This window comes from Bombyx mandarina, chromosome 11 (assembly GCF_030267445.1).
Source record: "Bombyx mandarina strain Sakado chromosome 11, ASM3026744v2".
NCBI lineage: Eukaryota > Metazoa > Arthropoda > Insecta > Lepidoptera > Bombycidae > Bombyx > Bombyx mandarina.
The window spans coordinates 14469749-14485532 of NC_143218.1; the positions used below are offsets into that span (position 1 = coordinate 14469749).

General features: G+C 35.1%; 2 protein-coding genes across 2 annotated transcripts; both read right to left on the minus strand.

Moving 5' to 3' along the window:
- Window positions 1-1022: 1022 nt before the first annotated feature.
- On the minus strand, window positions 1023-3234 carry LOC114247512 (uncharacterized). The gene has a single exon (XM_028180496.2). The coding sequence runs from the start codon at window positions 2984-2986 to the stop codon at window positions 2009-2011; it is 978 nt and encodes a 325-aa protein (XP_028036297.1). The 5' UTR covers window positions 2987-3234; the 3' UTR covers window positions 1023-2008.
- A 5958-nt stretch (window positions 3235-9192) lies between these two features.
- Window positions 9193-14365, minus strand: LOC114247517 (juvenile hormone esterase). The gene is made up of 3 exons (XM_089731042.1): window positions 14086-14365; window positions 11272-12566; window positions 9193-11126 (listed from the first exon to the last, which is right to left on the minus strand). Exons 1-3 carry the CDS (start codon window positions 14218-14220, stop codon window positions 10955-10957), a joined length of 1602 nt encoding a protein of 533 aa, XP_089587168.1. The 5' UTR covers window positions 14221-14365; the 3' UTR covers window positions 9193-10954.
- Between the last annotated feature and the right edge of the window lie 1419 nt (window positions 14366-15784).

Below are 15784 nucleotides of genomic sequence, written 5' to 3' on the forward strand. Positions count from 1 at the left end.
ATTACTGAGATCGCCTCGCTCGAGATCGCTCGCGTAAAATGGCGGTAGCGTGTTTTATGAGTTCGTATGAGGAAGGGATCTCCATCCTACAATCTTATGTTGAGCAATTATCCACAGATTAATACCAGAAATAGAGATTCGCAGAGTTGGTGGGATTTGCTAGATTTGATAACCATCTGAGCCCATAGATGTCTTTATGTGATAAGTGGTTCACTTTACAGTGTGGGGACAGTGAGCAATGTGTGAGCTATGCTAATAAAAACAAGTAGGTTTTGAGTAGAGCCGATTTTGGTTAAATAAAACATATTCTATTACGTCCGTTAAGGAGTAAGTGCATTCTCTATTCCGTACTAGAGCTTGATAAGCAAAAAAACAATCAAAAGAATTAAGGCATGTCCTAGTTGAACTGAGTAAAGCCATCGCCTACGAATCTTGGATAACCAACAACGCCGGCAACTCGCATCCAAAAGATATCATGTTGGATCAAAACCAACGTACAGTTTTCTGTCACCGACGAATCGTTAGCAAGATGAGTTTAGCTCACTGAATTTCTCGCCGGATCTTCTCAGTGAGTCGCATTTCCGATCCAGTGGTAGATTCTGCGAAGCACTGTTCTTGTTAGGCCCAGTGTTAGCAACACTCCCGGCTTGATCCCCGTGAGCTCACTTACTAGCTCGGTGAATCGACAATAACCCCTCTAAGTTTTCTTTTCCTATTCTAGTAAGAATAGGAAAAGAAAAAGATGAGTGTTGTGGACATATTATTTTTTTACCTTTTTTTACTCTCTTCGTTATGGTACTTTGTTATCAGCCTACACGGCACTACTAGCCTTCTATTTTTGTTGCGATGCAATGCAATCTAATTTGAGGGGTTAGAAAGCAGGAATTCTAATGCAGTCGACATGCCGATAGTTTTTAAGAGTAGTAGTAGTAAGTAGTATTATTGACGTTGCGCTTAGTTTCCCGTAGCCACACAACACCTACAGGTCCGTGGGTTCGTTTTACTCAACAACAACAGTAATAGAAATTTCGAATACAATTTTTATTTTATCAAACAGAATAAAGAGTTACAATTTGGAGATTTAACATAGCTAGTTCCGTATTACAATTTATCAAAGCATAACTGACATAATTGATTATATTATCCAATTTATAATTTAATTTAATTAGTCTATCTGATCAACGTACAGGATTCATTATCATCGTTTTATCTTTCTGCCGCTCGAGATAAATGATTTCGTTGGTGGTCACATAATTTCACTCGTATTGAAATGTCGTATTAATTATTGTATTATTAATTATAGCTGAACGTCATCTTGTAAGAAGGTTGTAATAAAAATAACAATTATTTTAATTAATTGAACCGCCACCTACGGTCGTCCGCACCGCAGTCAGCCTACTAATGACCAATAACCATAATTCGTTGTCATTGTCGTAATGTAATATGATTATATTAAATAGTTAATTAGTGGATGAGGCAATTTTAATTGGATATGAATTCTATAATCATTTCGTTTTTGAGTCACGATTTTAATTTTAAATTCTCTTGGATGTTTCGTAACTTAAAAATTGTCATAGAACGAATCGTTTTGGATCGTGATTTAAGGTAAACGTAATTTGCATTGTATTTTAATTAATTTCAAAAAAAATCTAGTCACAAAAAGAGAACCTTATCGTAAATTATTATATTGTTACATTAATTTAATATTATATGCATAAAATTAATTAAATTAAATTACTTAATCTAAATAATTAATTAATATGATATATGAAATTGTGAGATTACAGTTTTTTTTGTTGTTTTCATAGTAAACATTTTTTATAACGTCTGGGTTGTTTCGGACAGCGATTCTTTGGAACATTTTCATACAAATTATATATCAGATATGAATGCATTATTTTATTAGTGTATAAAATTACCAGATCACTATTGGTTTAAAACTAACTAAAAATGTACAAACTGATAAACACGGAGCACATATAGAAGTATAAGTATTTTTATAAAGAATTTACGTAAACTCTTCAGGCACTGGAGTATATTTCAAGCCGGTGTCATTGAGCATGGTGACTACCCACGAATCCTCAGGCAACTGTCCAGACTTCAGCAACTTGACGGCCGCTGCTACGTTAGCAGCACTTGTATAGCCCACGTATAAACCTTCTTTCTCGCCAATCAGCTTTTTATACTCCATCGCTTCCTCATCAGATACGCTCAGGGTGCCATCCATGTACTCACGCTTGAATAAATTCGGAACGCATCCGTAACCTGACCCTTGTAGGAGATGAAGGGGCTTTATGACTGGCAGTCCTCTTATTGGTTGAGCGCCTTCAGGTTCAACAACGTACGCCTTCAAATCTGGATTCTTTTCCTTTAAATACCTTGTAGTTCCAGTAAAAGTGCCCGCGGTACCGACAGTAGCAACAAATGCGTCAACACGATGTCCAGTCTGTCTCCATATCTCAGGTCCTGTGGTTTGGTAGTGAGACTCGGAGTTGGCGTCGTTGTTGAACTGATTCACATAATATGCGCCGGTTTCCTTTACAATTCTTAGGCCTACTTCCTCCACTGCTTTTACATCGTTCAAAGTCACGTTTCCGTACGTGCCTTCCACTTGTGGAACTCTTACGCATTTGGCCCCGAGAGCCTCCATATGTATGGCCCTTTGAGCACTGTTTCCTTTTGACATGGCAAGCGTTAGCGGATGACCCAATACAGCACACACGACGGCGAGTCCACATCCTTGATTTCCCGATGTCACTTCCACAACTGGCTCTTTAGGTTTCAGTTCACCAGAGGCCAACGCTTTCTTGATCATGCAAAGTGATGATCGGCACTTAATAGATGCTCCCGGGTTCATGAACTCACATTTCGCCAAGATCCTTCCGGGGCCAGGGTGAAGGCGATCGAGCGCTACTATAGGCGTATTGCCGATGAGATCCAAGGCTGATGCCTTGATTTCGTTGTCAACGCTATTATTGTTTGCCATCGCACAGCTTAGGCTAAATAATTAAACTGATAAACACTTGTTGACAATAGTAATACCGGTTGCGTACTGTGATGTGCTATTGTTATTCCGAACTTTTAAATGCTGCTCGACAGTGATTAAGAGTGGCGCTGAAATATCGTTCAGCCTAACGTCGTACTAGACCGAGCACCACAAATAACAGAGCACGCGTTATTTGCGTATAGTGCTCTGTAGATATATGTACGATAAATTGATAATACAGAGTGCTCTTTAAACATTGAGGCTAATTTACCTAAAAAAAAAACTTACAATCAAATCGAAAAAGTTTATCATTTTGGCTTCCCCTTTTGAGTTTAACTAAGCACAGCTAATCATCGCAGTATTTTCAAAGGTGTGATAATCCATTTCTCTACGATTTCCAACATGAAAGTTATGGATTATGTTAGATGCCAACAACAAAAAAAAAATTGAATTTTCATTGAAATACAATTAAAAAATTTTAATAAATAAAACTAAAATAAGTATTGCTGAACTGAGGAGTACGTTCACAGATTTGATTTCAAATGAATTTTAAAATAGTCGTCATTGCTATTTTATTTATCAGAATCCAATACGTTTACTGGACAATTGAAAAAATGTAATTTTGAAGGTACCTAACCATTTTGATGATACTTCACTTGAATAAAATCAAGTCTTCGACTTGGCTCCAGTTGCCACTTAACATCTACCGACATTAAGGTGTCGTGATCGCACCCATAAATCAACAAAAATAATGTTTCGGCGTCTGAATATATATATGTTTTTAATCATTATCAAATTCTCGAAAATCTGATTAAAAACCAAATTGAACTATAGGGACCGAAAAAAAAAACAATTTTTTTTTTAAGTTATGACACACCCTGTATGTACATGAACGTAAACTTAAACAATATGCACATGTATCGCCTTTCAAGTAACTCATAATGAATTTCGACCTAAGATAAAGATAAATAAGCTATTGTTTTCACCTGAATATTGTGAGTAAAACGTGGATTGATACTGTGGCAAGTACCTACTTTTTAAAAGTAATTATGTGATTCACTTCTTAGATAATTACTTTATGGTTTTTAATGGATAATGTTAAATGGTTAGCAGAAGTTATTTACATCACAACGTAAACACCGCCACTGACCACCAACATGAGATTTAAGTCTAAACTAGCTTTCACAATATGACGGCTGTTTGTATACTTCAAGCTCGACGCATTACCGCTTTGGGACAGAAATATGCAGGCTAGTGGTACTAATCAAACGAGCAAAGGATACGTCATATCACCATACTACCTGTGAGGACAGCCAATTCAGCTTTAATAGCCGTAAATGCACTTCACACTTTAGTAAAAATCACGAGTTATAAAAAAGAGACTTTATGGGAGCTAAACAAGACAAAATGGTGCTACACTCTGTTTTAATAAACCGAATAATCATGTCAACAAATTACATTATGTTTGCGCCAACTGGCAAAACACACAAAAAGTGCAAATAAAGGCCCACCCCTCGACATTCGGCCGATTATGACACAAGTGGCAATTCCTGAGCGTTTGACAACTGCAATTTTGAGACGCACTATAATTTTGATAAAATAGTCTTTTTCTATTTCATTTTAATGTTCAATTTCATTTGACGCGAGCCATTCAAATGTGAATTTGATCGTTCATTCTAAAATAGACCCTACGTCATTGGGTTAGGATTACATAGCGGTAGAATGATCACGGAGTTAAGCTGAAGCTACAGATGTCAATGCGAATCTGGTCCATTGTTAACAAATATGGGTACAATTGTGCACAACGCGTTGCATTATTATATTATTTGAGGAAGGCAAGTGGACCGATGAAGCCAAATGTCGTCTATTTGTTAATTGAGGTATGCATTCAAAATTCGAAACTAATGCTTTGAACAAATCGTTATATAGATTTCAAATTTGTCCTTCATCAGACAGATATAGAAGTCACTTGTGAATTTACCTTTTCATCGTAAGGACGAGTATTATTTTTTGTCGAAAATCAATGTATCCCTTGAAAAGTGTAATGAATAATAATTGAAAAGATTCCTAATAATGTAAACCTTATACTAATCTACTTTGATCACTAAATCAACACACTTACGGCGTGTTGTAATGATTTATGGGACCTTTGCCAGATTAATGCATTGAGTACCTATCTTTTAGATTTTTTAATAGATGAAATATAACAATCGACACGCATCAGGACATCTGTTGGACTGGTTTACTAGTTTATTCGATAGCTCTAAACATCATTGGTTTATTGTTCCAGTAAACGTGCTGAAAATGTCTTATTCCCACGAAGGTGCAGGTGTGCCGCATACAATGCTGCGGCTTGCTCGCATTCCAAACACCTAGCTTCAACGATTACGATCCTTATTCTCGAATCTTCGAAACATATGAACCCAAACACTGTTTCTGTAATATTTACTATTTATTTAAACAGATGCTCAATAAGGTATGTTTACCTGTAACTTCAATGAAGTGAAAAAAGCTGAAGTAGTATCGATATTATGGATATCACAAACAAAGAAGTGTCTTCTTTTATTAGATTATAGTTCGATACATATTACCGAAAATTAAACATTGCACCAACATTTTACTTGAAACTGGCATAAAGTTAAAACTATTGCCATAAAGAAAAAGAAAAAAAACATTGCACCTCTCATAACGTAATTCAACCGTAGAAAAAACATGTTTAGCGTTTATAAAATGAAATTAATTCTATCGTTAGTTTTCAATACCAATTTTGCGAAGTGTGATGTTTGAATTTATCCTTTTGATCTTTGAAGGTGTTTACACTATTTTGCTACTTTGATTTTGAAAAACATACCACTCAAAGTTTAAGACTTTTTTTCGGAAAAGTCGAAATTTTCTTCTTAACACATACATAATAATATCATAAAATATAAATAATACTAATTTTGAGATTACTTTGAAAAAAAAGGATGTATAATTAAAAAATATTTTTATTTATATTATAAATGTATCATAATATAATTATAACATTATTTATTGTAATAATAATAATGCTATTTTACTAAAAATTATTCAAAAAGCTGAGCCAATATTAGATCATAGTTATAAAATGTTTGTGTACAAATTTTCTGTCAATTGAAACAACCAAAATCGAACAATAGATCAATTCATTGCATTCATGCCAAAAAGTACTAAATTACAATTTCACAATATTTACTAGCAATTGCATCGATATATTACCACTCGATGAGCAATTGGTACAATATTTACTAGCACGTTCGATTGATTACATGCATTAGATATTAATACCAAATTAGATTTTTCGCCTCATATTAGTAAATAATGTCGAACAATGCTTATCGAAAGCACAAGAATAAAACCACCAAGTGAAATCGTGACTTGCATTACACAGTTAGTGATAGTCCCATTAAGAAATATCAATCCACGACAACACAAAACAAAAACTATTTATGTTCTGGATAGCTCAAGATCCGTCTTACCAATACAAATAAATACTTACAATATTGCTCGCTATGGTTTTACGTGTTTAAAAATATATTCAATCTATTTTTTATAATATTTGTGACATACTACTGGTAATACGATGAACTTATATCTAATATTGAGCATGTGCCTGTTAATTTTGTAAGTAACGATTTTCCCCTATATTAATAGCTACCCAATGCATGTTTACGATTGTCCTTGAATTTCATAATATAATGAAAACACATAAAACTTCCGGTAAAAGTAGTTCTATTTTTCCACCGGGAAAGGCAAAGGTATCATACCATTCAGCTTAATCTTTTATTTTATTTCTTATGAAAAATGATAATTTGAAAATGAAATGAAGTTGATTAATTTGGAACATTAATCAATTGGCATGAAATTAATGAAATGAAATGAGATGATATGATAATTGGTGAAATATAATTTCAGTAAAATGGTGGTTATTTACTGAGACTTTTTCGGTGGACTTTTTGGAAGATCCCGAGAAGCTACGTCCAGTGGCTTTGTGTAATTTTTCCGCCTTTGTGCACTTTCACAGATAATAAACAGTTAATAAACAACCGCTATTACACAATAACTAGTACGGCTTAACCTTTTTTTCGCAGATAAAACACAAAACAACAACTACACTTTTACAAAGATAGCTCCGTGTATCATCCGATACTACTGAGATATTAACAGCCAAACGTACAATAACGTTTCTTATTATAATTTTCAACATTTCATTTTAATTTGGTTCAGGCATAATTTTAAATTCCAATATATTTCACATTACGTACCGTTATGGCAGTGGGCAGGGCAAACTGCTCGTAGAACTTGTGTGCTTAGTGCGAGTTTTTTAAAGTTCTCGATAACGTAAAAGTTAGCTCATATCTTTCAGCTCATACAATCAGTGATCACACAATATTCGTTTATTTAATTTGCTTCGTTATATTATTATTTAAGACAGCTATTATTATTAAAAACGCCATAAATATCGAAGATTTAATTTAAGGTACAAAAAAAATATGTTAGAAGACAAGGACAACTAACAATGTATCCTTAGAAAAAAAGGTAACGGCAAATATCGGCTGTGGGAATCTAATCACGGATCATGAGCGTCACCGTAAAAGGACCCATGAAGCCTTCATATACAGAGTGATGTATAAAAAATTTTCGAGCAAAAATATAAAAAATAACGTTTGAAATTCCAATATCTACTTTATGCATCGGTCCATCTGTGTATCTGTCTACAAAATTATGTATTCTATTCAAATTGGCTTTTAAATATAGCGAATAGAATTTTAATAATGTGCCGATATCGTCCTGATTATTTATCTAAAAAGCTACATATTTAATTACAGACTCAGCGCCCATTTAATGTGTTGAGATTACTGGAGGGTAGAGACAACAACATGAATTGATTGAATGAATTAAGTCCTTGGCTATTGAAAATTCGCTTGCTTTACTACCTTCCGAATTGGATCGTATGGTATCTTCGTGGCAGAAACTTTTAAATACGTCATCACATTTGCGTGATGTGGGAATTGAACCCACGCCACTCCGCCCAGAAATGAGGAGCGCTAATTAATGACAATACATTAAGTGCGGGTCTGCCTAAAATATACCTTCTTAGTTACTCCCTTCTAACTAAATATATACTAACAAAAATTGGCATAGTCAACATTTGTGTCAACAACAACTTATCAAATATCATAACAAATCATGGTATAATTTGAACAGCCTGTGAAAAATCTGTGGGCAGGTACGGATGCACCTGAGTATTTCACACCGCGCCTCGCTGGCGCCGACGGCCAGTCTACTCTAGTCTGTGACCACAGAGATATGAACTTGTAAAGCTGGCTTTTTAGTTTATAGTTCTGCGGTATGTATTTGTGAAGTCGGAATGGATGTAACCATGGATTTACTACGTATTTTATGTTCTTTTCTAATTAAACTATTCTTTAACGTTCACAGATTATAAGGACAAACACCACATACTTCATGCTTAGTTAAAACTAGTTTGGTTACAATTATTTTGCTTTATTTTAATAGGGAAATTATGTTGTTAAAGGATTAATTCATGAAACTAGATTTTAAGATTTTTTCGATACAACGAAGTTAAAAGATAAGTTTGTGTAGATTTGAAATCTTGGTCTTTTCCATTGAATATATTTTGGAAACACTATTTTTTTTGGTATCTCCAGATTAGTATAAAAACATTTCATGAATTATTCGAATTGTTTTATTCTCCTAGTAATTACTGTCGTATCTATTTATTTATTGTACATTAAACAACCACCTACGCTCTTCTAATATCAGGGCTCGTAATGGTATTAGTGCGTTTCGTATTTGACCTTAAATATTCTTCATAGGTTGTGTCATTCATCGCGGTGCGGCATCGTTACATTCCAAATGTTTATTTCTATTTAATAGCATGTGTGGACAAACAACTCAACAGTATTACGGATAGGTGATAAATTAATAAGCATAAATACTTAATTTATAGATGAAATAAAGAAGTAAAAGAATGTGGCTAGGTGAGGGGACATGTCGTATTACTAACGGTAAACTTAGATGAACATTAAAAAATACTAGAGGTCCCGCAGTAGTCTAAATTCGACTATAATTCGAATTGTAAATTTGTACACTATTATGATTGTACTTTATACTTCTATAATCACAAATTTCGCCAAGGCTACACTATAAAAAAATATTAATAAAGACAAACAATATTTAATCTATTCTCAATTTAACAACAGACGTCAAGAACAAAAGTTTGACAATAAATAGTATGCATGCGTGTGTGCGTCAAATACACGGTATGTAACGTTTTCTTTATTGATTTAATGTATCTTTTATGCATTATTTTAAAAAAATATTAGCATTGTGCACTTCTTCTCTATATTCTCTATAAGTGTGAAAAATTTCATACTCCTCCGTCCGCGCAATTTTCGTAAAAAGGGATACAAAGTTTTTGCTTCATGTATTAATATATAGATATTAAAACCATAGCTTGTGAAACACCGTAGCGGGTAGGTCCCTCGTTGCCAGTATTTATCGTGGGAGCCCCCTACTCTTTTTGCTCGGATTCTGATTCCGGGCGCAGATCGGACGTCGGATGAAAGAGTGCAAGAGGAGCTGTTTGGTGGATAAGACCCTAAAAACATCCAAGGATGTTTAGATCAACATGACTCACATACTCCGCGTGCAACCTAGGCACGGAAACTTAGCAAGAGGTTCGGCCAACTACCCGAAAAAAGAAGAGGTCCCTCATTCCCAATAACTATTTAGCACGCGACTGCTTAGGACCTTTTAGTTCTAGTCTCACGAATTCGTCAACCGATAACCGATTTATATACTTATTGTTAAATTAATGAGATAACATTGAAAAAAATCCCTATTTGTATCATAACTCACTAAATGTTCCATTTGTTTTATGTTATGAAGCTAAAAAACCCAGTGTTGATATACTTTTTTTTTTCCTACCTATGCTGATAGCCTTGAGAGGCTATTTCAGCTTCACCCTAACGTGTGTAGGTGAACTCACGGGGCTCAAGCCAGAGTGTTGCTAACACTGACCCTAGCAAGAGCAGTGTTTCCTTCGCAGAATCTACCACCGAATCGGAAACGCGATCCACTGAGAAGATCCCGCGAGAAACTCAGTGGGCTGTATCTATGGGTTAATTCGCTCGTCGAGCCCTTCGTCGCAAGCGACGGGTTCGACGAGGACGGTGACCGGTGCTTGTGGTGCCTAAAAGAACCGTTAATGGATCAGGAGGATCCGTAATGACGTGCTTTGGGCGACGTCGACGGTTTACCATTCGGTCTACAGGATCGGGTATGTAGTTCCCAGCGGCCACGATAAGAGGGTTCTCATATCGTGCCGCCTTCTTAAAGTGGCGCAGCGATGCCGACTGTAGATATTTACTAACGGAGTCGAGCTCCAGGTCATCGTGGAGATCCACGTTCTTCAGGAAGCATGGCGCTCCGACGGCTATCCTGCAGAATCTGGATTGAATAACCGCCGATGCAACAACGACATCTTCCTACACGAGTAGTAGATAGCCGTGTCATCGGCAAAGAGAGCTAGATGGGTCTCCGGAGACCGGGGTATATCATTGATATACAAACTAAATAACAACGGGGAGAGCGCGGGGCCTTGCGGGACTCCGGCAGTCAGATCACGGGGGCGAGAGCGAGTTCCCTCTACTTGATATCGAAACGAACGGCTCTTATAGAGACACATTATACTAAAGAGCCCAGAGGCTCCGATAGGCTTAAGAAGGCTCAGATATCCTTAATAAATACAAGTACGAACGATCTACACGAAACGATTTTATATTACGTCGTTTTTCTCTAGACTTTTATGCTTTTCATTTGGGAATTACCTACAGTTATTTCCAGGTTTTTTTAATCTTTTAAATTATTTTATTAAACCATAAGATTCATTTTTTTTACTTTTATTTCATTAATCCCTTTACATCATTTACAACCAAATTTTTTTTCATACATTTCTAAGAATAATTTCATTCTTTCTGGATATAGTTCATACTTCATCGATAATTCCTTATCAATCACCAAACAAGCCGCTCCCGTTTCTGCTATTGGTTCCCAATTCGTTGTTATCAGATTATCTGTTTTCGGCGTGGGATTTCTGAAATATATCAAAACTTTATTTACTAAACAATAATAAAAGAAAAAGAAAATACGAGTAGAATAGTAGTAGTAAACGAGTAGAAATATAGATATAAGGAACTGTTGCTTAATTTTACAAATATTTTATGATCAAAAAAAATCACCCGTATCTGGCAAAATTCGTCCATAGTGTCAATAAAACTTCTTGTACTCGTTTGTCGGTATCAGACAACGCATCTTTTAAAGCTTCACATCTTAGTATGTACCCGCCTTCGTCGGCATGTGCTGCGCCTACCCTATCGATTTGATTGAGTTTCTTTAAATAATTAAGTGCGCCATCATAGCAAAATTCGTATAAGTATACCGGAGAATTGTGTTTAGCTATTAAAGTCGCCGCTGTATAGATTCCACCCAAAAAGTCTACATCGGTGAAATAATTTATAGCAAAACCATCGACATCTTTGCTGGTTTGTTCTCCTTCTAAATATATAGACTTTAATCTAGATTCTAACTCAGTTTCTTCAACTGGATCCAATACGAACGGAAAGTAATCGATGAATTTCTTTTCTTTGGCCAGTTTATCTAAAACTTGAGGGCCTAATAGAACCATCAGTAAGCCTTCCCTTTCACTGAGACCCGTCATAAAAGGAACTTTCGCGAACTCGCCTTTAGCGAGCAATTGATACGATGATTCTCCTAAGAACGGCTCCCAGTCACCTGACTCTTCAACAGTTGGTACAAAACCAAAATGAATACCTCCCCGAAACTCATCTGTCTGGATCGCCTTAAAGGATAATTTAATTAACTCATTTGTTGGCAAATCCTTGAAATATTTCAGCAGCTCTTCGCTGTCAGTGATTACTTTACCCTTTACCGTAGGAATTCTAGCGGCTAGTGTTTTGATTTTGTCTTTATCATTTTGGGCCCAATGTACGAGGGATGAGCCGGATTGTGCTATTGCTTTATGAAACAGTCCTCTTGACATTGGAGACAACAAATGGTATTCGACTGAGGAACCACCCGCACTAATTCCAAAAATTGTAACATTATTTGGGTCTCCGCCAAATTTCGAAATATTTCGTTGAACCCATTTCAGTGCCATAACTTGGTCTCTGAGGCCCATGTTTCCAGGGGCATCTTTACAACCGAGAGCCAAGAAGCCAAGTATTCCGATTCGAAAGTTAAAAGATACTATCACCACATCTTTTTCGATTAAGAAATCTGGACCGTGTTTGGCAGTGTCGGTGCCGTTCCCAAAAATGAAACCACCTCCATGAATGAAGAACATAACGGGTAAGAGTTCAGAGCTGGAGGTGGGAAGCTTGGGCGTGTAAACATTGAGGTACAAGCAATCCTCGTCTCCAACTACGTTTCCTGTTAATTTGTCGACCTGAGCGCAAATGTTGCAATCTTTGGTCGCATCTCTGACCCCTTTCCACGATTCTGGTGGTTGTGGTATCTGTTTAAAACAAAAATTATGAATACTTTTTTTATTTTGAGCATGTCAACGAATAAAAACTCTATTACCTAATCTAAATTCGAAGCTAAAATGTACGGAACTAACTTACGGTTTTGTGTCTAAGCTTTTTCGGTTTTTGTTTGTAATAATTTATCTACCATCAGCATCATAACTATACTGAGACCTTAGAACTTATATCTCAAGGTGGGTGGCGCATTTACGTCGTAGATGTCTATGGGCTCCAGTAACCACTTAACACCAGATGGGCTGTGAGCTCGTCCACCCATCTAAGCAAAAAAAAAAAACTACCAACGTAGATACTCTGGGATTTAAGGCGTATTTGTTACTTTAGGGACATTAGTCAATTAGTATCTTGTAGTTTTTAGTAAGTTGTATCGTTTAGTTTTTAACTATTTTTTACACATCTATACTAATATTATAAAGAGGAAAGATTTGTTTGTTTGTTTGTTTCGAATAGGCTCCGAAACTACTGGACCGATTTGAAAATTTATTTTTCCATTAGAAGCCGACATGTCCCTGATGAACATAGGACACTTTTTTAAAAAAAAATTTAAATATTTTTTTTTGGTTTCATGTGTGTTTTAATGTTTCCGAAGCGAAGCGAGGGCGGGTCGCTAGTATGATGTAAAATTTTAAAGTTTACATATTTTGGAGATTAGACGTATATTTAAGGAGCGGAAGCAGTTTAAATTAGTTCGGTTGATCACTAATCTATCAAATTTCGATATTAATTGTCTCAATGAATTGCATGGACAATTGTTCACACGTAGATAACTTATTCAATTCGGAGTAAGTAAATACATGATTGATGTAAACATCTAACACAGAAATTCTCGGTAGGTATATAGCTACTTTAATTAGCTTAGCGTCGGAAACTTCATACTCGAAGGCAACCAATGTCAGATCAAATTAATTGACATCTAACACAATACTATATTTCCGCCCTCGTGCGGGCTACACTTTCTCTTATGATATGCCCAAGGCTTTGATTATATACACTATTATATAATCAAAGGGCCAAGGTTAGCAACGCAAGTGTATTGAAGCAGTTTTTTTCACTTAGCACAGTCATAGTTCAACCATTTTATCTAAAATATTAACAAATTATATAGACCAAGGTATGCCTATCCAAGGTATCCAAGGTATACCTTCCTCGTTTATCGCTTCTATTAGTGAAAATCTCGGTCAAAATCGGTTACATGGTCTGGTCCTACGAATAAACAAGGTCTGGTCAAAGTGAGCGGAAAAACAGATATAGACAGACTGTGTCTTTGTTTTATACTACTTGTACAATAATTTAGGTAAGTTCATAAAGTTAAGCTTCGAATTAATCACACTGCAACATATTATTATTGTAATTTTAATAATTGTATACTAGTTTTTGTTAAATATTTTATCGTAGATAACACATATGCGTTGAAATGAAAAAAACTATATATATATTTTTAAGTCGCTTATTGAAATACGCACGTGGTATCCAAAATAAAATTTAACTTACAGCAAACCTTAATTCGCCGACCGGCGGTTTCGCATAAGGAATTCCTTTGAAACTATAATATTGGACGTCCTTAACAGTTGTTGCCACATTTCCTTTCAATTTACCTTCATTAACGTTTACAATTGGTTCAGACATTATAAATATTTACAATATCGTTTACTAACACAACCACAACACTTTGTCTAATAAACAGACTGATTTATTTATTATTATTAAGTATTTTGCTATGAAGAAATGAATCTTGTGTTGTCACATTCACATAACCTATATAAAATGGTCGATTTACTTTTCCCTTGGGTTCAAACTTGTTTATTAAATAATTTGTTGAAATAGTTCACTACAGTACTCCTAGATGGCGCTTAAATATAAACTTTGTGACTGGAGGTTATTTTCTAAAATTATATTTATTATAATTTTATAATAGTTTGGAAAGCGACGTAACCTAATATGTATGGTTGTATGTATGTATGGCTCTAATAAAGAATATAAAAATATAAACAATAAAAATAAAATAATAGTTTGGAAATATAATGTTACTTTGCTGTGTCCACGGTTTGAAATTAAACATTCTGTTTTTGTTTTTTACAAATTATATTTTTTGATGAAAATTATCTTTACTAATATCTGCTTTATCTATAATAGGTAGGTAATAATTAGATTTCTTTGTTAACGCTGCCATCATATTTCAGCCATATCCAATAAATTTAAAATCACTGCAAATGACCGACCATAATTCAGTCAGTCCGACCGACCGACCAAAAAAATTTGTATTCTGCAGTCCTTCTCTATATTCTCTATAAGTGAGGGAAATTTCATACTTCTCCGTCCGCGCAATTTTCGTAAAAAGGTAGTACAAAGTTTTTACTTCATTTATTAATAGATAAACATTTCCAATGACCTACGCTACGAAACTACGAATCACTTCAATTATCACACGAGACATTTACAAACAATAGTAATCAAGAAAAACTAAGTAGCCTCAGTAGATTCCTAGTAAACTAAACTCGTTGCTTTATTTGTTCTATGTACAATGACTTAACATTATTACATAAAGCGACCGCACAGCCTCCGTCCGGTGAACACCTGTGTTGAACGAGTCAGAGCTTTATCGTCTCGTCCTATGTTTATTGTTAACTCAGGGACGGCGACTCAGACTCAACCAAACGACGTAGGTAGACTACGAGACTAACGACCTCTAAAATCGACAGTGCTGCCATAAACATCACAGTATTATATTTACTAGAGGTCCCGCAGTAGTCGAAATTCGACTATAATTAATTGGAATTGTATGTTTGTACACCATTATGATTGTATTTTGTACTTCTATAATCACAAATTTCGCCAAAACGTAAGAAAAATATTAAAAAAGACAAACAATATTTAATCTATTCTCAATTTGCCCACAGACGTCAAAAACCAAAGTTTGACAATAAATAGTATGCATGCGTGTGTGCGTCAAATACATTGTCATGGTATGTTTTCTTTATTGATTTAATGTATCTTTTATGCATTATTTAAAAAAAATATTAGCATTATGCACTTCTTCTCTATATTCTCTCTAAGTGTGGAAAATTTCATACTCCTCCGTCCGCGCAATTTTCGTAAAAACGGATACAAAGTTTTTGCTTCACGTATTAATATATAGATTTAGTAATCTGTGGTATTACGTTTTAAAAATTAAAAACTGTTCTAACCTTCC

Coding starts and splice junctions, on each gene's coding strand:
- LOC114247512 (XM_028180496.2), bottom strand. CDS start 2,986: ATGGCAAACAATAATAGCGTTGACAACGAAATCAAGGCATCAGCCTTG.
- LOC114247517 (XM_089731042.1), bottom strand. CDS start 14,220: ATGTCTGAACCAATTGTAAACGTTAATGAAGGTAAATTGAAAGGAAAT. Junction 12,567..14,085: donor TCGGCGAATTAAGGTTTGCT/GTAAGTTAAATT, acceptor TGTTTTAAACAG/ATACCACAACCACCAGAATC. Junction 11,127..11,271: donor ACGAATTTTGCCAGATACGG/GTGATTTTTTTT, acceptor GATATATTTCAG/AAATCCCACGCCGAAAACAG.